The sequence below is a fragment of the Sapajus apella genome, unplaced genomic scaffold, assembly GCF_009761245.1.
Source record: "Sapajus apella isolate SASKATOON/1434 unplaced genomic scaffold, GSC_monkey_1.0 scaffold1, whole genome shotgun sequence".
Taxonomy (NCBI): Eukaryota; Metazoa; Chordata; class Mammalia; order Primates; family Cebidae; genus Sapajus; species Sapajus apella.
The window spans coordinates 38,256,027-38,283,418 of NW_022436941.1; the positions used below are offsets into that span (position 1 = coordinate 38,256,027).

Genomic DNA, 27,392 nt, shown 5'->3' on the forward strand with positions numbered 1-27,392 from the left:
CGGCTCACTGCAATCTCCGCCTCCTGGGTTCAGGCAATTCTTCTGCCCCAGCGTCCTGAGTTGCTTGGATTACAGGCATGCACCACCATGCCCAACTAATTTTTGGGATTTTTAGTAGAAACAGGGTTTCACCATGTTGACCAGGATGGCCTCGATCTCTTGACCTTGTGATCCACCTGCCTCGGCCTCCCAAAGTGCTGGGATTACAGACATGAGCCACCATGCCCTGCCTGATTCATTGATTTTTTTAAAGGGTTTTTTGTGTCTCTGTCTCCTTCAGTTCTGCTCTGATCTTAGGTATTTCTCGCCTCCTGCTAGCCTTTGAATTTTTTTGTTCTTGTTTCTCTAGTTCTTTTAATTGTGATTTTAGGGTGTTGATTTTAGAACTTTCCCACTTTCTCCTGTGGGCATGTAGTGCTACAAATTTACATCTAAACACTGATTTTGCTGTGTCCCCAAAATTCTGGTACATTGTGTCTTTGTTCTCATTGGTTTTAAAGAATTTATTTCTGCCTTTATCTTTAAATTTACCCAGTAGTAATTCAGGAGCAGGTCATTAGTTTCCATTCAGTAGTTGTGTGGTTTTGAGTGAGTTTCTTAATCCTGAGTTTTACTTTGGTTTTACTGTGGTCTGAGAGACTGTTTGTTATGATTTTCATTTTTTTGCATTGGCTGAGGAGTGTTTTACTTTCAGTTATGTGGTCAACTTTAGAATATGTGCTATGTGGTGCTGAGAATAATTTATATTCTGTTGATTTGAGGTGAAGAGTTCTGTAGATGTCTATTTGGTCCACTTGATCTGGAGCTGAGTTCCAGTCCTGAATATCCTTGTGAATTTTCTGTCTCATTGATCTGTCTCATATTGACAGTGAGGTGTTAAAGTATCCCACTATTATTGTGTGGGAGTCTAAGTCTCTTTGTAGTTCTCTAAAAACTTGCTCTATGAATCAGGGTGCTCCTGTATTGGATGTATATATATTTATGATAGTTAGCTCTTATTTCATTGATCCCTATATATCAATATGTAATGCCCTTCTTTGTCTTTTTTGATCTTTGTTGGTTTAAAGTCTGTTTTATCAGATACTAGGATTACAACCCCTATTTTTTTTCTTTCTATTTACTTGGTAAATATTCCTCCATCCCTTTATTATGAGCCTATGTGTCTTTGCACATGTGATGGGTCTCTTAAATACAGCACACTGATGGGTCTTGAACTTTTATCCAATTTGCCAGTCTGTGTCTTTTAATTGGGGCATTTAGCCCATTTACATTTAAGGTTAATATTGTTATGTGTAAATTTGATCCTGTCATCATGATCATAGCTGGTTATTTTGTACATTAGTTGATTCAGGTTCTCTGCCTCAGGGAATGGAAGTTTTATCTACAAGTTCCTGACTGGAGTTGCTGCCTTTCTTTCAGGGATGAGCCCAGTGAGGAGGAATCTAGAGAGGCAGTCTGGCTACAGTGGCTTTGCTGCTTCGCAGTGGGTTCTACCCAGTTTGAACTACCCAGTGGCTTTCTTTACACTGCAAGGGGAAAACCACCTACTCAAGCCTCAGTAATGGTGGGTGCCCCTTTCCCCTCCAAGCTTGAGTGTCTTAGGTCACTTCAGACTGCTGTGCTGGCAGTGAGAATTTCAAGCCAGTGGATCTCAGCTTGCTGGGTTCCATGGGGATGGAACTTGCTGAGCTATACCACTTGGCTCCCTGACTTTGTCAATGGTTCTGTCTTACTGGGGTTTCAGGTGCCACTGGGGTACAGAAAAAAAAGCTCCTGTAGCTACCTCAGTGTTCGTCCAAATAGCCACCCAGTTTTGTGCTCGAAACCCAGTGACCTGGTGGTGTAGGCACCTGAAGGAATCTCCTGGTCTGTGGGTTGCCAAAACCATGAGAAAAGCATAGTATCTGGGCTGGATAGCATCTTCCCTCATGGCTTCCCTTGGCTACAGGAGAAAATTTCCCCACCCCTTGTGCTTCTCATGTGAGGCAGCACCCCTACCTGCTTCTACTCACCTTCCATTGGCTGTACCCACTGTCTAATGAGTCCCAATGGGAAAAACTGGGCACTTCAGCTGGAAATGTCAAAATCACCCAGCTTCTTCATTGGTTGCTCTGGGAGCTGCAGACCGGAGCTTTTTGCATCAATTATATTTCGAAGCATTCTAAAATTATTGATTTTCAAGTCTTTGTCAGGCATTTATGTACATTTAATCTAGTGTATGGGATTTTTTTGTTGTTATTATCCTATGTTTTTCTTGTTAAATTCATATTTAAATCCACAATTGTTACATATTTGGAGTAGAGGGAATTGCATCAATGTATTAATTCACGGTGCTATCTCATCTGATTGCTTTCTGACTGCATTTCTTCTTCTCCATGCCTCCTTCTCCTTTTTCTCTCTTTCCTTTGCTTACCTGTTTCTAGCTCCTTATTCTTGAATAGAAAATAACATCTTATCATGGTTCTTCTAGACTCCCACTTTGTTGTGAGATTGTTAATATTGAACATCCATTTATAGAACTAATGGGTGGCTTTGTTCAATTCTTGTTAATGAATCTCTGTGAACTCTTGTCAGTATAATCATGTCTCTTGTAATAAACTATAAAAACAAGAAGGTTGTTAATAATAACTCTCAATAAGACAGCTCTCATCTTCCATTTTGCATGGACTAAATTCCTTGTTTGTCTTTGATGTCATTACTATAAAGAACCAAAACTTTACCATCACTGCCCTAAAGTCAGTAGGCTATGGCTTCAGCCCTACTCACAGGTTTTTGTTTCTTTTAAGGTTCAGGTTTGTTAAGATGTTCAGCATAACTGTACATTTTTGTTCTTTTTTTTAGTTTAAACACATGTTTGCTATATGTTTAGAGCAAAAGGAATTTTATCAATGTATATATTATCGGTATGATCAGCTGATTATTTTTAACTGTCTTTTTCTCCTTTTTTTTTTTTTTAGGACTTGTTTTACTTCCAGGAGGTGCACTTGGCCATCTTCTGGGAGGTGTCATTGTTTCCACATTACAAATGTCTTATAAAGCCCTTATGAGATTTATAATGGTTACATCTGTGGTATCACTTATACTGCTTACGTTTATTGTTTCTGTACGCTGTAATCCAGTGCAGTTTGCTGGGATCAGTGAAGATTATGATGGGTAAATGTAATCTTGTACATTAGACTTTTACATAAAAATCTAACAGCATATTTCTCAGGCAATTAATAATTATCTATCCAGTAACACTTATATGTTCATATCATTATTGGAATTATTGAACATATAAAAGAAATATAAACTACAGTTTAGACATTCTTAGTAAGGCACAAATATTATAATGATATCTTTTGATATGACTGTTTATGCATTCATAAAGTAATAAATAAAAAGCACATTGAAGAGGTCAGAACCTAGAAATAAAGTTTTATATTTGAGTGCATAGCAACTAGGAGACAGTACTAGCCATCTGAGCAAAGCCCGGTCTTACCTTGTGTTTCCGAATTGGTTTGTCTGCCTCTTATAGACATCAAAGAATGGAACTAAAGTTCACCTGAAGGTATGCATGGGTAATATCTCCTTAAAGCTAAATATGCCAAAATCAAAGAACTGAGCAGAGCTTGATACTAAATGCTAAAGAAAAAAACTGGAATCGAAAACCAAAGGACTGAACAAGTAAAATAACAGTATCATTCTCAGCAAACTTACACAAGAGCGGAAAATCAAACACCGCATGTTCTCACTCATAGGCGGGTGTTGAACAATGAGAACACATGGACACAGGGAGGGGAGCACTACACACTGGGGTCAGTTGGGGGGAAATGGGGGAGGGACAGTGGGGGATGGGGAGTTGGGGAGAGATAGCATGGGGAGAAACAGCAGTTATAGGTGAAGGGGAGGAAGGCAGTGAATCACACTGCCATGTGTGTACCTATGCAACAATCTTGCATGTTCTTCACATGTACACCAAAACCTAAAATGCAATAAAAAATAAAATTAAAATTAAAAAAAAATAACAGTATAAGACTTCTACTTCCAGTAACAATAGATTAGTTTGTGGCAAACCCATGTTCCCACTGAGAGCAACTAGAAAAGCTGAATACCATTTTAAAAGATTTGGTTAAAGGAATCAAAGAGTTATATAGGCAAGTGGGAATTTAAAGGCCAAAATCCTGGAAAAAGGCAGACCGTGGAGAAGAGGGGCAATGTTTCGCAGCTACTTTTCTCCTGAGGATATTTGCTGATTCTAGACAGTGGCAAGAAGCTGAGAATTTGGGCAAAAAGTTTGGGCAAAAGCATCTAGTTAGATTACAAGAATTTCAATAGACATCTGAGTCTAAAGAGAAAAAAATTAGGGCATAGAAATGCCATAGTATCAGAGGGAAGAGAGAGGTAAACAAATGATGCAACACTCTGCCAGATTTTCACTCAATACGTTTCCTGTATTATGAAGCTAGGGGGATAAAATCAAGCAGAAATTTCATGAAAATCAGGAAAGAACTCCAGTCATATTGTGATGCTCTATAGAAGCTAGAATATAGAATATGCTAGGTTAAATAACCCTGGGAAATCCTGGTTCTCAACATCTGTGTAAGGCTAAGACCTAGGAGCAGGGGCCTTTCTAAAGTACTATGGCCTGGCCAAGGGTTAATTTGATCTTTAACTGGGTTAGTCTGGCCAGCCAACATGCGGTGTCATAGAGAGAATATATGATCCAAAGCTATAAAATATAACTGATAAGTGAACTTCATATCAGTAGCAATAATTATCCAACAGAAACAGAAAATAGAGTAAATAAAAATTAACAAAAGTTTTTCAAATTTCATGTAAAAATAAACTATAAACAGATGTCAAAAACTCAGCAGAACTTTGGTACAAGAAACATAAAAAAATTATACCATAACACATCGTGATCAAATTATTCAAAATAAGTGATACAAAGAAAATCTTAAAATTAGCAAAGGCAGGAAAATGTGTATAAAGGTCCACAGATAAGAGTAATGGCACATTTGTATTCAAACAAATGCAAGTAAGAAGACAGTGGAGTAATATTTTTAAAGTCCTAAAAAAAATCACCTGTAATTTTATATCAAGCCAGATTATCTGTCAAGAAATGTAGGAGAAGTAATTTTAGACAAAAAAATGTAAGTAATTTTTTTTTTTTTTTTGAGACAGAACTTCACTCTTGTCACCCAGGCTGGAGTGCTTGGCACAGTCTCGACTCACTGCAACTTCTGCCTTCCAGGTTCAAGCTATTCTCCACCTCTGCCTCTTAGGAGCTGGAATTACGGCTGTGCACCACCATGCCCAGCTAACGTTTCTATTTTAGTAGAGATGAGGTTTCACCATGTTGGCCAGGCTTGTCTTGAACTCCTTACCCACACTACCCAAAATGTTAAAGGAAGTCTTTCAGTCAGAAATTAAATGATACCAGATGTAAATATGAATCTACATAAAGGAAAGAAGAACAATAAAAGTGTTAACTATTTGGATTAATATACATTGTAAAAATTATTCTTTAAGTCTTACTGAAAATAATTATTTAAAACAGAATAGCATGCAATATGGGTTTACATGAAATGCTATCATAGCATATGTTGGTAGACTGTGTTAAGTTAAAAATGTACAATATAAGTCGTGAAGAAACCATAAAGTAACAAAGAGTCACAACAAATAAATTAACATAGCAGTTAAAATGAAATTATAAAAAATAGATATTTAATCCTAAATTACGCAGAAAAAGAGGAAAAGGGAACAAAGAGAGATAAGACAAATGGGAAACACAAGAGGGTAGATTTAAACCTAACCATATTAGTAATTGCATTAAATGTACATCATTAAACATCTCAATTAAAAGGGAGATAATCTTTATTTTTGAAAAAAAAAAAAAAAAAAAAAGAAACCCCAACGATATATGTTGCATTTTATAAATGCATTTCAAATATAGATAGTAGTATATTAAGCAGAAAAGAATGAAAGAAGATACATCTTGTTAACAATAACCAAAAGAAACCTGGAGTATAATACCAGATCAAGTCGTTTAGAGGGCAAAGAATATTAGCAGAAATAGAGATCATTATATAATGATAAAAGGACCCATTCATCAAGAATACATAACAATCCTAAATATATATGAACTGTATGTAGAGCAAAAATGTATAAACTGCAAGGAGAAATGAAGACATTTACAGCTATTGTCCAATAATGAATAGAAGAAAACTCAACCATAAATAGAAAAAGCAGACCAAAAAGTCAGTGATCAGAACTAGGTTTTAAAAATCCAGTTTGAATGACACTGCCAGCTATCCAAATTGACATTTTTAGAAATGGCCCACATAACATTATACATTCTCTTCGTGTGTGCATGTAATGGTTATCAAGGTAGAACATATTCTGGGTTGTAAAACAAGTCTCAGTGCATTTTTAATATATTTTTTATTTGTATAAATTTGTATAAGTGCAATTTTGTTACATGCATAGATGATGTAAATGGTCAAGGCAGGGCTTTTAGAACTTGCCCATTAACTAAGTTCTCGTTATCACCCTCTCACCTCCTTACCCTTCTGAGGCTGCATGGTCCACATTCCATTCTCTACACTTATGGCCACACATGTTTTAGCTCCCACTTACGAGTGAGAACATATGATATTTGTCTTTCTGTGTCTGGCTTGTTTCACTTAAGATAATGACTTCCTAGTTTCATCCATGTTGCTGTAAAAGACATTATTCTTTTTTAATGACTAAATAGCATTCTGTGTGTGTGTGTGTGTATAACGTTTTTAATCCAATCAGCTGTTGATGAACATTTAGGATAATTCCATATCCTTTCTATTGTGAATATTGCTGCTATAAATAAATGCAATAATCTTTTTGATATATTGTTTTATTTTTCTTTGTTTAGATACCCAATAGTGAGAGTACTGGATTGAATGGTAGTTATATTTTTTAGTTTTTGAGAAGACTTCATACTGTTTTTCGTAGAAGTTTTGCTAATTTACATTCCCAGCAACAGTGTATAAGCATTTCCTTTTTTTCTACATCTTTGCTAACATCTGCTATTTTTTAACTTTTTAAAAATAGCCATTCTGATGGTATGATCTAGGGTAAGATCATATTTCATTATGGTTTGAATTTTCGTTTGTTTGATGATCAGTGATGTTGAGCATTTATCATTCACCTGTTGGCTATTTGTATGATTTCTTTTAAAAAATGTCTATTCATATTATTTGCCCCTTTCAGTGGAATTATTTGTGAGGGTTTTTGTTTAGTTGTTTGAGTTCCTTATATATTCCGGATATTAGTCTCTGTTGGATGGATAGCTTGCAATTATTTTCTCCTAAACTGCAGGTTGTTTGTTCATTCTGTTGAGTACATCTTTTGCTGTGGAAAAGCACTTTAGTTTAATTAAGTCCCATTTGTCTATTTTTGTTTGGTTGCCGGTGCTTTTGAGGTATCAATCACAAATTCTTTGACTAAACAAACGTCTGGAAGAATTTTTCCTAGGCTTTCTTCTGATGTTTTTAGTTTGGAGTTGTGCATTTAAGTCTTTAATCCATGTTGAGTGCATTTTGTATATGGTGACAGACAGGGGTCCATTTTCATTCTCTTATGCATGGCAATCCAATTTTCCCAGCATCATATATTGAAAATGGTGTCCTTTCCCCAAATGTGTGTCCTTGTTGACTTTGTCAAAAATCAGTTGGCTGTACATATGTGGCTTTTCTTCTGGGTTATCTGTTCTATTTTATTGATATATGTGTCTATTTTTATACCAGTATCATGCTCTTTTGGTTACTGTAGCCTTAAAGTGTAATTTGAAGTTGGATAATGTGATACCTCCAACTTTGTTCCTTTTGCTTAGGATAACATTTGCTATTTGGGCTTTTATTTTTGGTTGTATATGTATGTTAGGATTTTTAAAAAATTCTATAAAAATGATGCTGATATTTTGACAGGGATTTTATTGAATAGAGTGCTTTGGGCCGTAAAATCATTTTAACAAGATTAATTCTTCTGATTTATGAGCATGGAAAGCTTTTTCATTTGTTTGTATAATCTACAATTGCTTTCTTGTAGTTTTCTTTCCTTGTAGAGATCTTTCACCTCTTGGTTTAATATATTCCTAGGTATTTTACTTTTTGGATCTATTATAAATGGGCTTGCCTATTTATTTTATTTTATTTTATTTTGAGATAAAGTTTCCCTCCTTTTGCCCAGGCTGGAGTGCAGTGGCCCAATCTCAGCTCACTGCAACTTCCACTTCCCTGGTTCAAGCACTTCTCCTGCCTCATCTTTCCAAGTAGCTGGGACTACAGGTCATGCTGCCATGCCTGGCTAATTTTTTGTATTTTAAGTAGAGACGAAGCTTCACCATGTTGCCCAGGCTGTCTCAAACTCCTGAGCTCAGACAATTCTCCCGTCTCAGCCTCCCAAAGTTCTAGGATTATAGGCATAAGCCACTTGCCTTTTTAATTTTGTTCTCAGCTATATTTTTATCAGTGCATAAAAATGCTACTATTTTTTATATGGTAATTTTCTACACAGAAATTTTATAGGATTCATTGATCACATCTAAGAGATTTTTGATGGAGTCTAGTTTTTTCTAGATCTAAGATTTTATCATCAATTATCAGGGATAATTGGACTTATTTAAACTTCACTAGATTTATTTATCAAATCCAAGAGATTTTTAAATGAAGTATTTAGGTTTTTCTAGATCTAAGATTATATCATCAATGATCAGGGATAATTTGGCTTATTGAAACTTTACTAGATTTATTTATCAAATCTAAGAGATTTTTTGATGAAGTATTTAGGTTTTTCTAGATCTAAGATTGTATCATCAACAATCAAGGATAGTTTGACTTTCTCTTTTACAATTTGGAAGCTGTTTATTTCTTTTTATTTTATTTTTTATTTTTTCCATTTATTTATTTTATTGCATTTTAGGTTTTGGTGTACATGTGAAGAACATGCAAGATTGTTGCATAGGTACACACGTGGCAGTGTGATTTGCTGCCTTCCTCCCCATCATCTACATCTGGCATCTCTCCCCTTGCTATCTCTCCCCAGCTCCCCACCCCCCACCATCCCTCCCCTATTTCCCCCCAGCTGACCCCAGTGTGTAGTGCTCCCCTCCCTGTGTCCATGTGTTCTCATTGTTCAACACCCGCCTATGAGTGAGAACATGCGGTGTTTGATCTTCTGCTCTTCTGTCAGTTTGCTGAGAATGATGGTTTCCAGGTTCATCCATGTCCCTACAAAGGACACAAACTTTCTTTTGCCTGGTTGCTCTGTTTAGAACTTCCAGTACTCTTTTGAATAGGATTGCTTAAAGTGGGTGCTTTTGTCTTGTTCCAATAATTTTAACAAATTATGCTGGTTAATTAAATAGCTATATGCAAATGAATGAACTTTAATTCACATCTTACACCATATAAAATAATTAGTTCGAAATGATTATAGATGTACATATAAAATATAAAACTCCAAAGATATAAGAGAAAATATTTTTGATCTTGCATTAGACAACTATCTTTTAGATGTAACACTAAATACATGATCCAGAAAGAAATGAACTTATAAATTGAACCATGTCAAAAATTTAAAACCTACTGTTTGAAAGACCTTGTTTACCATATGAAAAAGCAAACCATGGAATGTGAAAAAATATTAGAAAATCATAAAATCATGCATCTAACAAAAAACTTGCTTTCAAAATATTAAAAAATAAGCAATCCAACAAAAATGGGCAAATGATTTGAACAGATATTTAACAAAAAATACAGATTAAAAACAAATATATGGAAAGATGATCAACATCATTTGTCACTAGCAAAATGCATATTAAAACCCAAAATATGAAACTACTACACCCATGTTAAAATGTCTAACATTTTTTTTAAAAGAGACCATGCCAAATGGTGGTGAGGAGAAAAAATGATGCTCTTATATACTGCTGATGGAAATGTAAAATATTACAACAGTTCTACAAAAGTGACAGTTTTTTCAAAAAAAAGTTAAGTGAACACCTACCACATGATGCAAACATTCTGTATTTTAATATTTACCCAAGAGACATGGAAGTATATAACCAAAGACCAAATAAAGACCAGCTGCATGAAACAAGCCAAGGAAACCTTACATATTGTACTATTATATTTCATAAACTTTTGGAAATTCAGATGAGTGAATAGTAACAGAAAGTAGATCAGTGGGAGTGGGTAAATTAGAAAGGGACACAAGGAAACTTTTGGGGGTGATTATTATGTTTGTTGGCATGATTCTGGTGATAATCTCACAAGTGTATACAAGTATCAAAAAATTTCAAATTTTAGTCTAAGGATGTGCAGTTTATTGTAATCAGACCCCAGTAAAGCTGTTTTAAAAAAGAAATTATTTCAAGATATCTTGACATTTACATCAATAATTATCAAACAATGGTAAGATGATTACTTTCTGTCTTGTTTTTATAGAACAGGGCAGTTGGGAAACCTCACAGCTCCTTGCAACGAAAACTGTAGATGCTCATCTTCAATTTATTCTTCTATATGTGGAAGAGATGATATTGAATATTTTTCTCCCTGTTTTGCAGGCTGTACATATTCTAAAACACTAAACCAAAAAAAGGTAATTATTTCTTATAATTATTATGCTTTGTTATAAATTTATATTTTCATTATATTATAATTATTATTTTTTATGCTTTTTCCTCTTTAGTGAAATGTCCAACTAGTAGAAGCTATTCACATTTTTCTTCTAACTCTACAAAACCTATTTTTTCTTGTTTTCCCTTTTTAAGTTTTAAAGACAAGAAAATAAAATTTTGGTTTTGTGTGTGTGTGTTTATTTTTGAGACAAGGTCTGGCTCTGTCACCTAGGCTGAATTGCAGTCGTGAGATCCCAGCTCACTGCAACCTCCACCTTTTAAGCTCAAGCCATCATCCCCCGTCAGCCTCCAGAATAGCTGGAACTACAGGCACACACCACCACACCTAGTTAATTTTCATAGAGATGGGCTTTGCCATGTTGCCCAAGCTGGTCTTGAACTCCTGAGTTCAAGTGATATACCCACCTCGACTTCACCTCCAAAACTGCTGGGATTACAGGTGTGAGTCACCATGCCTGGCCAAAAATTTGTTTTATATTGCCACAATACAAAGAGCTTATGGAAATTGGGAGTGAAAGAGATATTCCTACATTAAAATGTGAGTGAAAAAAGTCAAATTCTGTAAAATACTTGAGGAGATATATTCGGAGCCAAATATGAGTGACCATGGCCTGTGACACAGCCTTTGGGAGGTCCTGAGAATGTGCGTCCAAGGTGGTCAGGCTGCAGCTTGGTTTTTTTCATTTTTAGGAGGCATGAGACATCAATCACATTTGAGAAGTACATGGGTTTGGTCTAGAAAGGCAGGACAATTTGAAGCAGGGGAGGGTAGGGTGGTAGGGGAGCATAGAGTGGTGGTGGTGGGGCTTCCAGACTATACATAAATTTAAACATTTTCTGGTTGACAATTGGTTGAGTTTGTCTAAAGACCTGGGATCAATAGAAAGGAAATGTTTGGGTCAAGATAAAAGATTGTGGAGACCAAGGTTCCTTTGAAGTCTCATAGTAGCTGCCCTTAAAGATAGTAGATGAGGCATGTTTCCTATTTAGACCTTTTAAAAGGTGCTAGACTCTCATTTAACCCCTTCAGGTTTGGGAAGGCTGGAAGAAATAATTATTTTATTGGCTATGTTAATAGACATTCTTTTCAGATGGAAATTTTTCCCCACAAAGGACCGCTTTGCAGGGCCATTTCAAAATATGGCAAAGAAACATGTTTTGAGGTAAAATGTTTTGATTTTCTTCTTTGTCACTTTCTGTTACGCCAGAGTCAGATTGGAAAGTAAGTCATGATATATAGGTTTAAATAAAACCCATCTGATGAGAATTTATGATTTGAAGGGCATGACTCCCCAGTCTCCTTAGATAGGAATTTGAGCAAGATTAAAAAAAAAAAAATCAGAGCTTAGTCCTCAAAAACACATCTATGGGGCCAGGTACACTGGCTCATGCCTATAATCCCAGCACTTTGGGTGGCCTAGGAGGGTGGATCACTTGAGCCCAGGAGTTCGACACCAGCCTGAGCAACATGGCGAAACCCTGTCTCTACAAAAAATACAAAAATTAGCTGGGCATGGTGATAAATGCCTGTAGTCTCAGGTACTTGGGAGGCTGAGGTGGGAGGATTGCCTGAGCCTGGGAGGTCAAGGCTGCGGTGAGCCATGATTGTGTCACTGCACTCCAACCTGGGTGATAGAATGAGAACCCGTCGCATAAAAACAAACAAAACAAAGTCTCTCTCTCTCTAATATATAATACATCTCTCTATATCCATATTATATTATATATTTAAAGCAATGGAGAACTCCTATCTACCTCTTGCCATAGCAAAGTTGAAAAAACAGCCTGAAAGAACCTTTTGTCTTCCCCAATGTAGTTTGTTTTAGTTCTACGCTACTTAATAGCAGCATCCAATCCCCTGAAACCTTGAGCCACAATCTTTTTCACTCCTAGAGATTGACAAATATTATTCTTATGATCACCTTTCACTCAGTTTTTCCTAATACACAGGAATTCAAAGTGTTTACTCTGCCTTTTTGCTATTTCTCTCTTTCTGCTCCACATTCACTTAGATGTGAAAATTTGTCCTTATAATCCTTTTGTTTTATCAGAAGTCACCTTACCTTGTATGCTTTTATTAGTACATCCAGGAAAGTGAGAGTTAGAGTTTTATAGGGCAATAACATACATGACTTGAATATATGTTATTTCTGTTTGTCCTTTGGCATTTATGTAAATCGAGGTTATTTAAAAATTCTCCTATGTGCTCATCTGTGGGGCCATTACCATCAGAATCCCTTATTTTGCTGGGCTTTCTGCCACCCTGCCAACACATTTTCTTCTGTTATAAAGAGCAGTTGATCACTCTGCCACTTGTTTAGGTTAATTTTTTAATATCACAAGTTGCATAAATAAGCTTTTAACTAAATGATGGACTTTGTACTCCAACTTTCACTTTTTAAATAGCATAGAAGAATGGATCCAGGCTTTGAAATTTCTGTTTCTCTTTCCTTGCTCTGGCTAGTCTTTATGAATGGGAGAGAGCAAAAAAAGAAGTAGATTTCCTAAGTTAAAAGCATTATGCTACCTCCCTTGATAGTTAATAAAGTTCTTTTTTGTTATAAACCTGTACAACAACGTTTTCCCTATTATACACAGATAATTTTATCTCAAGAAATTAGCATGCCTGACCAACTTCAATTTAGTTCCTCATAGTAATGTTTCACTGGCCTAAAATTTAATAACATATACTCATATTTTTATTGAACATTAACATAAGAAGGTTGCATATCCTTTAAAAATCTTTCCTCTTAAATGTGTATGTTAAAAATTATGTTTAAAATCTTTCAAATATGTTACTGCAGAAAGTTTTAAATGTAATAGAAAAACATGAACTCCCATACACCAATTATCCATCTTCAGCAATTTATTAATTTATAGAAGAGCTTGCTTTATTTACACTACTACCTACTGATGGCAGCGGTGGGCCCTCTGGTGCGGCCACTGACGTCATACTGACCTCTGCAGAGAAGGCATGGGGAGGAGATGAAGAGCCTTTCACCACCCCGCAACCCCCAACAGCCTGCCCTCCTGGGGGCTGCTGCGATGGGGCTGGGCTGGGTTGCCTCTGGAAGAAGAGGAGGTCCGGACTACCCTTGAGCACCAGGCCCACAGGAAGAGCTCATGGCAATGTCGCCCCTTCCCTGCTCGGCACAGGCCCAGGGAGGACCTGGCTCCCATTCCAGGCTGTGATGGGGTGTGGCCGGGTGCTGTGCTCCACAGAGCTGGTGGGAGCTGGGGACGAGTGGGAACCTGGCCCCTTCCAAGTTGGCAGGGCAGGTGTTCCCAGGTACAGATGCAGCTGCCCAAGCTATGGTTGCAGCTGAGGCACTGCTGTGCTCTTGGGAGCCAAGAATAGGCAAGAGCCCCACCTTCCTGGGAAGTGCTGCAACTGCCCAAGTTGTGGCTGTGGATCAGGGCCTCCCACTCCACGGAGCAAGCAGGAATCCCCCTCCCCAGGGCAGTTGCAGCCACCCAAGCTGGAGCTGCACACCCAGGTATCTCTGCACTCTTGGGGGGCCCGGAAAGGACCTTGTTGCCCTTACAGGCTTGTCCTCTCCCCACTACCAGTATCTGTTCTGTTCTCTGGGTGGGTCCCAGCCCAGACGCTATTACAGTCTGGCTGGGTGTGCACACACTCAGGGCAGTGCTGACATACCAGCTTCCTGCCGACTTGCACCCCTCTGGACTTTCGGCACTAAGGAGCATGGGAAGGGAAGCTGAGTGGGAGCTGAGGGTGGCTGGGTACTGGCCTGCAGTTGCCCCTTCATGTGAGCAGCCTGGGGCCATGGCCAGTGGCATGAGGCAGACAGGATCCTGGGCAGAAAGGGGTGGGTACCCTGGTGAGGATTCTCTTTCTGGCCAGAGACGGCTGGGGGGCCTGGGATGCCAGTCTCTTGGATCAGAGTGGGGACTTGTGGTGCCTTTTATGGCCTGCCCATGGCCACTCATGGACAAATCGGCATGGACTGCCTTCCCACTGAGGTCCATAAAAGCCCCAGGCTCAGCCACAGCAAGGCAAAGAATAGAGCAATGAAGGACAACTAGCTACAGAGAGAAGCTACTATCTCTGTTTAAAGCTGCAGACATGGGGATGACCAGTTACAGCGAGGAGCTACCCTCTCCATGAACTCCTCTCTGCTGAGAGCTGAACACTGGACAGGATGACCTCCCTACACAGAGGAGGAACCCACTGCAATTCTCCTCTGAGCTGTTTTAACACTCAGTAAAGATCCTCCTCTTCTTGTTAACCTTCTACTTGTCTGCCTACCTCATTCTTCCTGGACACAGGACAAGAACTTGGGCAAAGGTGCCACCAGCCACAGAGATTTCTGGCCTGCAAGTGATGCCCCAAAGTCCTATAACACCACTTCCTCTCCTTCATTTTATTTTGCTGTAAGTAAATTATTTTTGAACGCTCACTATGTCATCACAGTATACAGTAGAACAACTTGACCTTGATGTTTTCATTCCATGGAACATTCAAGAGCTAAACAGGCCATCCAGGATATAGCTCCAACCCCTGCTTCCTTTTTTTCTGGGGAATCTCTTTTAGAGACTCTTTATTTCATGAAACTCTTTATAGTTTTCTATATCCTCTAAGGAATAATGAATTCATGAGGAATAACCATGATAAAAATAATCCACAAAATAATCACTTAAGCTGTGTGGTAACATTTGATACTTAATGAAAACTGAAAGAAGAATAAAATAGATATGTCAGAAATTGCCCAATAGGACAATTAGCCTTGCTAGAAAAAATGACTTTGATGGAAAACTTATTAAGTAGAAGCTATTAGTAAAATTTGATATGGATTGAACCAATTAGTGAATAGAATAAGCATCAATTTCAAATGGGAGAAGATTGATACCAATAAAAATATTCTTAACAAAATTAAAATTAAAATAATATAAACACTACAAAAAATGATCAAGTACCTACATGGTGTTAATGGAATCTCCCTTGAAAAATATTTCCTCAATGAAAATATGTCAAGTATGAAATTTTAATTAAATGTTCCTATTCAAAATACGATGAGGGTCAACATAAGTTAGAATTAGATGCTCTTCAATGAAACTTATGCAAAAGTTTGCAAGAGGAGTAGCAGAAAATGCTATACCTCTGAAGATTTTTAGGTTTCTCTAGAAAAGCACAGCTCTACTAAAACTGAAAATAGATATCTGCTTTTGATATTGATAATATTCCTGGGCAAGTTTGCCTCATTGAAGCCCACATGTATTCTTCTTATCCATGCTTCCAAAGATCTTCAAATTTTCTTATATAGGTATTAAACAAATCTTGGGCTTTTTTTTCCTTACCTCCTCAAGACTGACTCCTTTCAGCAGCTGATATAGTTTTTGTTATAAAATAGCAATATAGAGCATTCTTCCAGAGGTTCAACAGGAGCTTCATTCTATTTATCTCTGAAGAGGAAAGTAAATCACATCCACAGGATTAAGGATTACAAGAAACAAGGCTTCAGGTTCTCATTCAGTTTAAATACCTTTGGAATATTTTAATTTTATTTACTGATCTATCTTTGTGTTATTTTTAATATATATTTTATTTTTTTGTATGTTTTAAATGACAGGTTATAATGTGGCTTTTGTACAGTCAATATTGACTTATATTTACACTTTTCCATACATTTTCATTCTTTCATATGGAATTTTACTTTCTTTCTGCCTGAAGAATCGTATTTCACCTTCATTTTGAAAACTGTTTTCATTGGGTATGGAATTGTAGATTGGCAGTGATTCCCCCCACTCCTTATACCTCCCACCACCAGCATTTAAAAGATAACATATGTTCCATTCTCTTTCTGGATGCTTTAGGATTTTCTCTTTCTTTTTGGTTATCAGCAATTTTACTTTGATGTGCATATATGGGGCTTTGATTATATTTATTTTGCTTGGGTTTCACAGTGTATCTTGAGTCTGTAGATTCATGTCTGCCAGTTGAAAAAATGTTTAGCTATTAACCTCTCTCTCTCTTTCCTGTATTTTTGGGAGCTGTCTGTTAGTTTATAATCACTACATAATAAATTACAGTAGCCCCTGCATCCATAATTTAGGTGATCTGCAATTAACTGTGGTCTGAAAATATTAAGATATTTTGGGAGACACAGAGAGACAGAGAAAGAAAAGGAGAGAGAATCTTCACATAACTCATTACACTATTACTATAACTGTTCTATTTTATTAATAGTTATTGTTAATCTCTTACTGTGACTATGCATTAAACTTTATTGTAGGTATGTATGTATAGGAAAAAAACAGTAGATATAGGATTCAGTTCAATTCATGCTTTCAGGCATTCAGGGATCTTGGAATGCATTTTCCATGAATAAGGGAGGATTATTTTACCACAATTTTAGTAGTTTTAAATAACACTCATTTATTAGCCCTCAGTTCTAAGGTCAGCAATCCAGACATGCTATGCATGTCTGGGTCCTCTGCTCCAAGTCTCACAGGCTGAAATCAGGATGATGGCTGCATTGTGCTCCTTTCTGAAAGGGCTGGGAAAATGTTCACTTCTAGGTTTGTTCAGGTTATTGACCAAATTTGGTTCCTTTGGATTATATAAAACAAGGCTTTAACATTTTTTCTAGTTGTCTGTTGGAGGCCAGTATTAGCTTTCACAGGCTACCCACATTCTTCCTCATGTGACTCCCTTCATCTTCAATGTTAGCAACAGAGAATCTCCCTTCTGTTGCATGTTTTGTACCTCTGATTTCAAGAGGAGCTCAGTACATTTTAAGGCTTATCTAATTAGGTGAAGTTTATCCAAGATAGTCTTTCTTAAAGTCACTTATGCCATAGATTATAATTGAGTGAAACCTGTTGATACAGGCAGATGAGCTCCAAAATTGGGGCTTAGCTCAGGAAGGTTCTTGGCCTTTCTCAGGAAAGAATTCAAGGGCATTATTCAAGGGTGGTATTAAACAACTTTTATTGAAGCACTGGTATACAGTAGCAGCAGAGAGGTACTGCTCCTTGTGCAGCAGGGCTACCCAATAGGCAGTGTGCCCATAATAATAGCTCAGAGGCTGGTCTGTGGGCATATTTATATCCAGTTTAATTACATGCAAATTAAGGGCAGAGAGAAAAAAAGGGAAATAACTTCTGGATTGTTGGGTCATTGCTATGGAAAGGTATGGTAACTTCTATTGTTACCATGGCAATGGTAAACTGACATGGCACGCCAGTGCGCATGTCTTATGGAAAGTTGCTTCACCTTGTCTCTGTTTTTTTGCAACTTCCGCCTCCTGGGTTCAAGCAATTCTCCTGCCTCAGCTTCCTGAGTAGCTGGGACTACAGGCACGTGCCACCATGCCCAGCTAATTTTTTGTAGTTTTAGTAGAGATGGGGTTTCACCATGTTGACAGGATGGTCTCCATCTCTTGACCTCGTGATCCACTTGCCTCAGCCTCCCAAAGTGCTGAGATTACAGGCTTGAGCCACCGTGCCCAGCCACCTTGTCTCTGTTTTAACTAGTCCTCAATTTGGTCCAAAGTTTGAGCCCCCACTTACAGAGTTGAGTCGTGCCTTTTACTTCATTATCAACTTACAGTCCTGGGGATTCTGCAGGATACACACAATAGAGGGAGAGAATCTTGGGTGCTGTTTTGGAATTCTGCTTAACCCAGACTACAATAGTCATTTCTACTTCTGTTCCATAATCTTTTGCTATTTTTCCTTTTTTCCATCTTCTTTAATCTGCGTATTTAAATATAGATATTTTCTGTTCATCTGTCTTCCAGTTACTAAGCCTCTATTCTGCAGTGTCTGCTCTGCTGTTAAACCCATTTTCCAAGGTTCTAATTTCACTTGTATTTTTTAGTTCTAGTATTATTATTATTATTTTTTAGAATTCAAATCTCTGGTGAAATTCTACATAGTTTAAGCTATATTATTCATTTGTCTCCTGTACTTTCTGGAACATATTAATCATAACTATTTTAACATTCTAACATTCTTACTATTAACTCTGCTATCTAGTTCATCGATGAATCTAATTATATTTTTTCTTTCTCTTAATTTTAAGCCAGTTTTTCTTGTCACTTTGTATGGCTTATAATATTGTATTAAATTCTGAACGTTATGTATGAAAAGGATCTAATAAAATTGTATAATTGTATTTCTCTTTTTATTTTTGCATTGTGTATTTATTAATGTGTAGGCTCCTATGTCTACACATTAATAATTGTCACATATTTTTGATGAATTATTTATCTTTCTAAAATGCCCCTTTCCATCTCTGATAATATTCTTTGTCTTGAAGTTTATTTTACATGATATGAAATAATTATCATAGCTTTAGTTTGCTATTTTTATGGTGTATTTTATTTCTATCCTTTTGTTTTTCACCTATCTGTGTCTTTATGTTTAGGCTGTCTCCTGTAGCCAGCATAGAGTAAGTATGGATATACCTTTTCTCCAATTCTGTTTTTTAATTTGAGTTTCAAAATTATTTACATTTAATGTAATTATCAATACAGCTGACTTTAGATCTACCTGCCCATTTTATTATCGGAATTGAATATACTTTACTATTTCATTTTAATATACCTTGAAATTTTGGTTTATCTCTTTGAATTGATTTTTAATTGAATGGCTTTTAGATTATATAACATTTCACAGTCTATTTAGAATTAATATTATAGAACATAGTATAATATAAAACCCACCATATATGTATAAAACTCACCATATATGTGCCTTTTCTTCTCCCCAGTAACATTTATATTGGGGTTGTAACATGTTTTATAGCTTCACATATAATCAAATTTGTGATAGATAATATTATGGTTTGCTTAAAAAGCAATCATGTACTTAAAATACCATATGAAAATAAAATAGTCTTATATTTACCCAGAAATTTAATATTCATCATTCATGAGAATCTGAGCTTCCCTCAGCATTATCATTTACCTTAAGTTTGAAGAACTTATTCTGGCATTTCTTGTAAAGGAGGTCAGCTGGTGACATCCTCTTAGTATTCTTTCAATTTAAAATATCTTTGTCTTGCCTTCATTCCTAAAGAATATTTTCACTAGACATTGAATTCTGGGGTGATCTTATTTTCTTTGAAAACTGTAAATATGATGCTTCTCTGTCTTCTGGCATCTATGCTTTCTGAGGACATATCTGTGGTGATTCAAATAATTGATTTACTTGTATATAATAAGTATTGTTTTATCTAGCTATTTTCAATATGTCTTTCTTTTAATTTTGGTTTTCATTAGTGTGATGGTTTTGTTTTCTTTGAGTTTATTCTCAAAGAATTCACTGAATTATCCTCAAGGAATTCACTGAACTTCTTGAATCCATAAAGTTATATTTTTACCAAATTTGGGGAGTTTTCAGTAATTTTAAATTTAAATGCCTTTTTCTGCCCCGATATCTTTCTTTTCTTCACAATTCAGCTGCTTTTCTTTATTTAGAACTTTTATAGGTAGTTACTGTTTGCATATTTTAAACAGAATTTTTATTTGTAATCAGTTGGAAGGATGAGACTTGGAGGACTTATGTCAGAAAAGGGACTCTCACCAATTATTTTAAATGCTGTAAAATTGTATAACAAATAATGATACAATAAATATTGTGGCTTTTAAATTCATGTTCACATATTAGAAAATTCTTTGAGATACCTCCAGACTAAGGAAGTATGTGTATTTTCTTTTTGTATCTTTGGTTTGGAATAAATTTTAGTACATTTAAGCACTTTTTTTTTTTTTTAAAGATAGGGTTTCACCATGTTGGTCAGGCTGGTCTTGAACCCCTGACCTCAGGTGATCCACCCACCTTGGCCTCCAAAGTGCCTGGATTACAAGTGTGAGCCACCAGGCCCAGGCTTAAGCACTATTTTTATCCTCTGTGTTTTGAACTAAGATTGTGGCTGTTTTATTGTTTCATCAGATGTAGAGCTTCTTTCTTTCCAGCCTTACTCTTTGCTTTAATTTCTGCGATGCCAGTTGAGTAGTTGCCTCTTTACCCTGCAGGTAATAGAACACAAGTATACATTCTCTAGTGTTCTCCCACAAAATTTAGATTATTTTATGCCTCTGTTAGTCTAACATTTTATACTAACATTGTATACATAAATCCATTATAGTAATAGCAAGTTTATGAAAATAATATTTAACTCTAATATAAAAACAACTGAGATAGTCTTTTTTTAAATTTGATAAATTGAAAAATGTTGATAGTTCAAATCAACACATAATCTTATATATATCTGGTGTTATAAACTTTTAAAATATATTCTTAAGCAATTTAGAAATATATATCAAACAACCTTTAAAATGCTGATGCTCTTAGATGCAGTATTTTTAATAGTAAGTCTCAATTCTAAGAAAATGAAAGAGATGTTGTACATATAAGTAATATTTATAAAATCAGAAGGAAATAAATTGCCAAGTTATGTTATAGAAATGAGTTTGTGTAGATGGTGATGTATATACTTGAAAGAATAATATGAAACTTCCAGAGTGACTAGTTCAAAAATAAGAGAAATAAGAAGTAGAAAAATAATTTAAAAAAGTAAATTAAAAGATAAGAAGAAAAAATGTATACATATAATATAAAATTCAGTTAAAAAGCTTGATTATATGCTGTACTTGTTATGGAATTTGTATCTTTGGTTTACTGTTACTTTTGTATCTAGATTACTGCTTGTTACTTTGCAGATGCTCAATAAATATTTGTCAAATGAATAACCATTATAATGTTACTTTAAAAATTTAGGCCAGTTTTTGATGAAGTAGTAGTTGTTCATTGTAAATAATTCAAATATTTTAAGCTGCACTGTTAAACATGTCTTCTTTCTATCACAGGCCATTGATACCTTGTGATCATATTCAGAGGCAACAAATTTTACCTTCTCTTTTTATGCGTCATTATAGAAATATACATGTTAAAGCTTATAGAGCCTTTGTATACAAATAAGAGCATGCTACATATTTTTATGTGCTTTGTTCTTTTATTTAACTTGATATCTTAGAAAATGAAAAATGTACTTTAAAATAATACCCATCTTTGAGGACTTGACTATTTTTACTTTTTTCAATTTTCTGTATCTTAAAAATGTTTCCAGTGAACACGAATATTTTTATAATGAAAAGTAAAGTTTAAGTTAGCACTATATTTTCATTACCATTACTCTGCTCTCATAACTGTGTAGAGATTAATAATTTCCTCTCAGCTGAGAGTGCATTTGGGTAAAAAAAATACTCATGTTAAAGGCTCACAAGACTTTATCTAAAATTCTTGCATTCAAGTATCTCAATTGTTGGATTTAAAAAAGAAATACAGTACCTAATCATTGTATATTATATTCCACACTCAGCAGAGCAGCAACTGTAATTAAACATTAATATTTCTATACCAACACTTATGATATTCTCATTTAGAGAGAGAAATGAAAACATTAAATAGTTTTACATTATTCTAGATCAAATTTTTTCATCAAATAAGCTACAAAGAAAACCATTTGGTTTTCAAAGTTCTCTGGACTTGAAAATTCTGTGTGGAGGACTGTGGGCCTATATTATTATATACAAAATAAAGTCTTTTTAGTATGATTTCAAAACCTTTCACAATTGCGTAAATGTCTATATTTTAAATCTCAGCTAAAATTTCATTTTCATTTAATTTGTTATATTATTTTAAATTTCCTTTTATTTATAGATCTAATAATTACTTGTGAATTTGAATATAAACATTTTGAAGAAAATTTCTTAAATTAACAGAACTTTTCCTAAGTAACTATAATTATGCACACACACACACACACACACACACACAGATTCTCTGCCATGTAAAATATCTTCGAAAATCATTAATGTTTCATTTCTAAAAAATACGTAGCAGGCTTAATATAAAGACATTTTGAAATAAAACTATTGAGTCTCCCTGCAGTTATTGATTTAATTTTTATTTTATGATAAGAGCTTTTGTTTATGACTATTTTTCTGAAAGATTGCTTCCTGTTTTCACTGCTTACAGGCTTACTACAATTGTTCTTGCATTAAAGAAGGGTTAACAACTGAAGATGGTGAAGGTGATTTTATTGATGCTAGACCTGGGAAATGTGATGCAAAGTGCAACAAATTACCTTTGTTCCTTGCTTTCATTTTTTCTACACTTGTATTTTCTTCTTTTTGTAGTGTACCAATCATCTTGGCCATCATTCGGTATGTATATATCAGTCATTATTATTTTTTATTTACTATATAAGAAAAGTAATTTTAGAAAGATTTTAGAATTTTGTAGCAAATAATTTGCTCTGTGTTTCATGGTAGCAAATGCAGAGGGAAAGTTGTTAAATTATCACAATTCATGTATATGATTATTTCTCTTTTAGCTAATTTATTTGCATAAAGTGTGTAAAAATCACATTGTTTAACTTAAAACAATGTATTTACCTAATTTAACACACATAGAAACGTCATAAATGTGGGAAAAATTATTAATATTAACACAGATTTGATTATAATATTGACTTATTATAATTGGTTATAGGAATTTATTAACATCAATTTTGGTTAATTTCGCTGTGAGAAAACATGAGTGTCATCAACAAAGGAGTGAATAACTTTTAGAATTTCAGTACATAATTTTTATTATTATTCTAAAGAAAACCGACATTTATTATTCATGTGTTCTTCCTAAATACATGAAATCAATTTAGTATTCATTTGTGTCATAGTACAGAAAAATTTTTTGTTATTTTTAATTTTGTTTTTAACACACTAACAAAACACCTTAAGACATGAGAAACCTGCATAGGCTGACCAGTAAACAAAGTGAGAAAAATGGTAATTTCTATTTGAGTTGATTCGGAACTGCTATAGGATCTATTCCATGAAATGAGCTATGAAGATAAATGATTTCTTATAATGCAAGCAGGCTGAGGACAAGGCCTTAGCAGTGAAAGTGAGGCCAAAAAATGTTTGAAATATCCCAGGCAAGAGTTTTCTAGGACAGGAATAGCATGATGATGAATGAGACCAAGAGATCTGAGCTAGGTAAGGGCTTAATTCACATTAACACGACCTTTGTTGCCATGTTAATGTGAATGTTATTCTGTGTACACACCTGGGAACCACTGAAAACACCAAACCTTAGGAGCAAAAGTGATCAGATGGCATTTTAGATAGAATGTTTTGAAAATATTGTGATAGATGGGACTGAGGGGAAACCCTGGAGAAAAAGGAAGGCACTCTTAGAATTTAGTAGTGGTGGCCAGACACAGTGGCACACGCCTGTAATCCCAGCACATTGGAAGACAGTCGTGGATGGGTCATTTGAGGTCAGGAGTTCCAAGACCAGCCTGGCCAACATGTGAATCCCCATCTCTACTAAAAATACAAAAACTAGCCAGGTATGGTGGCGAGGGCCTGTAATCACAGCTACTCGGAAGTCTGAGGCAGGAGAATCCCTTGAACCTGGGGCAGAGACTGCAATGAGCCAAGATCACGCCATTGCACTACAGCCTGGGTGATAGAGTGAGACTCCAATAAATAAATAAATAAGAGGGCAAAGCTTATTAATTTGATATACCTGGTATAAAATATGGAGAAATCTAGGATTATATCCAGACTTGCAGTTTGGAACTGAATGAATGATAAGTCCATTAACTGACATAGGAAATACAAGGAAAAGAGAAAGCTCAAACTGAAGATGATCAATACAATATTGAACATTTATTAGTTAATGTTCATGTGAAACATTCAAACAATGTTTCCAGCAGTGAGATGAGAGAGATAAAAGTAACATTTTAGAAGTTTAGTTCTGAATGTCACTTCTCTTGATAACTAGGCAAAGAAAATAAAACACACACACATACATTATAGTTTCAGTACAATTATGACATAGACCCAAAAAATGACAAAGTTGAAATTGCATATAAGCGTTGCCAAAATTCAAGCAGGACTGGAAACCAGCTTATAGATTCAGAAACATGTTATGAGGAACAGAAAATACAGACAGGACTGCAGGGCTGACAGATCACAGATATCTCCAACATGTATTTCAGAAGGAGAGTGTTTGGTCTTGATATGGATCTTCTGGGAGTAAGACTTAGGTAGATAAGTCAAGGAAGAATCTCTCAGGAAAGAATGAGAAAAAGGCTTGAAAATTTCACAGGAGGTCCAGACATGGCACACCTCAAAACAGCCAGGAAATACACTTTCTGCAAAGGAATGCATACAACCTCTGAAAGTAAGAAATGTGAAGAGATTTTAGAAACCCTGGGCTGTCAGTAAAAACTGAACTAGGACAAATTTGGAGAGGCAGAGGAAGTGTTAATACACATGGGAGTCTTATTTAACTCTATTGTATCAATAGAAAAGATAACTTGGAGGTTCAAAGCTTGGCCCATGCACCATACCTGAAAGTTTCCTTTAGTTTAAGAAAAAATATCTCATTCAAATCTGAGTAAGTAGAAAAGGAAAAGATTCTGCCTGTGTACAAAATTACAAATAACTGTTATGAATGAAATGAAAATGATCAAATATTACTTTACTATAGAAAAAACTCACCAAAAAATGTTACCATGAATCCGATAAAAATATAAAGGTAAGTACATGTGAGTTTAAACTTTAAAAATGAAACAATCATGGCCACAGAATAGAAGAAAAGAACTAGATGGAGGAGGCTTGAAATAAGAATGGACAGAACTCAGAAACTAAATAAAAGAGAAAAAACTTCAGAAATAAAACCTAGATTATAAATCACAAAATGAAGAAAAGACAACCTAGAAATCAAGTAAGGGGCATTAAAAAAAAGAGAGAGAGAGAGAAATCTTGAGAATATAAAATAAAAATAAAGAAATAAAGTATGGCCAGGCGCGGTGGCTCACACCTGTAATCCCAGCACTTTGGGAGGCCAAGGCTGGTGGATCATCAGGTCAAGAGATCGAGACCATCCTGGTTAACATGGTGAAACCCCGTCTCTACTAAAAATACAAAAATTAGCTGGGCATGGTGGCATGTGCCTGTAGTCCCAGCTACTCGGGAGGCTGAAGCAGGAGAATTGCTTGAACCCAGGAGGCAGAGGTCATGGTGAGCCGAGATCACACCATTGCACTCCAGCCTGGGTAACAAGAAGTGAAACTCTGTCTAAAAAAAAAAGGAAGAAAGAAAGAAAATATTAAAGTGACAAATATAAACAATATGAAAAAAAAAAAGATTGAGGATACATATAATTGGAATTCCTAAAAAAGAACACCTAAACAATCAAACAATATATATTTCAATCTTGAATTTATTTAAACTTTACTGAAATAATGATATATATAAATAAATACTGAAATAATAAAAATAATGAATAAATACTAAAGTAATATAAGATGTGAATGTCCGTATTGAAATAGAACACTAAGTGTCTAGGGAAATTGACCCAGAACAATCAGTACTGTGATATGTCAAAAAAAAAAAATTAGTTAATTTAAATGTGAAAAAAAGTAAACTTCTTGTCATCTAAGAATAGGGAAAGCAAAAAAGTTTGGAATCAGATTTTGGAATTGCAGTATTCATCATTAGAAGACTGGAGAAACAATTTTCAAAGAAATAACATTTAAGCTAATTATTTCAACATCAACAAAAGGCCCTACTAGTATAAAGAGTTTTGATATGGAAGAACTCAAGAAATGTTATCTTAAATGATTAGTATGGCTTAAGTGTTTATCCTCTCTGAAACTCATGTTGAGAGTTAATCCCCATTGTAATAGTATTAAGAGAATGGGCAATCTGACTATTGTATTTGAGAGGTGGAACTTTTGGGAGGTAATTAGGATTAGATAAAGTCATGAGAGTGAAGCATTCATGGCTCTGTAAGAGGAAAAGGAGAGACCTGAGCTAGTATACCCAGTCCCCTGAACATGGGCTACCCAGTACTGCCTCAGGACCCTGCAGAGTCCCTACCAGCCAAAAGATGTGTATTGTGTTACACATATACATGTCACTATTGGGAGAAGTTGGGAGAAGATAAACGGCAAGCTTTGTACTATTTTTACAGTTTTCTGTGTGGAGATAATACTTTAAAAAAAGTGAACAACAAAACACGCACACACACACATATACACACACACTCAAATATCACACAAAAGCAGTCTGACATGAACAAACAGAAAAGATGTGTCTTGTGTTATTGAAAGCCAACACCACAAGTATATCAATTCTCCTTAAGTTAATTTATAATGAAAATACCAGTAGAATTGTGGAACTATATAACCAGATTCTAAAGTTCTTATGGAAAAATAACAAGCAAGAGTAGCTTGGGAATCTAAAACAGAGAAGCACAATAATTGATGCCTACCATCATAAGCTAAAAGGCACCATAAAAATCTCAATAATTAAAAAAAAAAGCAGTGACTTATAAACAAACAGAGAGTATAGAAATAAACCTCTTGTAGAAGGTTATATTAAATTGTATGTGCACATCAAAAAAAGAAAAAAGAAAGAAAGAAATACACCTCAACTCTTTATTAGTCTGGCTAGCAGTCTATCTATTTTATTGATCTTTTCAAAAAATAAGCTCCTAGATTCATTGATTTTTTTTGAAGGGTTTTTGTGTGTGTGTCTCTATTTCCTTCAGTTCCACCCTAATCTTAGTTATTTCTTGTCTTCTGCTAGCTTTTGAATTTGATTAATCTTACTCTTCTAGTTATTTTAATTGTGATGTTAGGGTGTCAATTTTAGGTCTTGCCTTGTTTCTCTTGTGTGGA

At 35.3% G+C, this 27,392-nt stretch overlaps 1 protein-coding gene across 1 annotated transcript in view; it reads left to right on the forward strand.

Moving 5' to 3' along the window:
- SLCO6A1 (solute carrier organic anion transporter family member 6A1) overlaps positions 1–27,392 on the forward strand; it is a 125,530-nt gene that overhangs the window by 72,046 nt on the left and 26,092 nt on the right. The window contains exons 9-11 of the mRNA XM_032284693.1: positions 2,958–3,153; positions 10,467–10,620; positions 22,670–22,857. Of these exons, the coding sequence (XP_032140584.1) occupies positions 2,958–3,153; positions 10,467–10,620; positions 22,670–22,857 (538 nt within the window). The remainder of the gene's footprint in view (positions 1–2,957; positions 3,154–10,466; positions 10,621–22,669; positions 22,858–27,392) is intronic.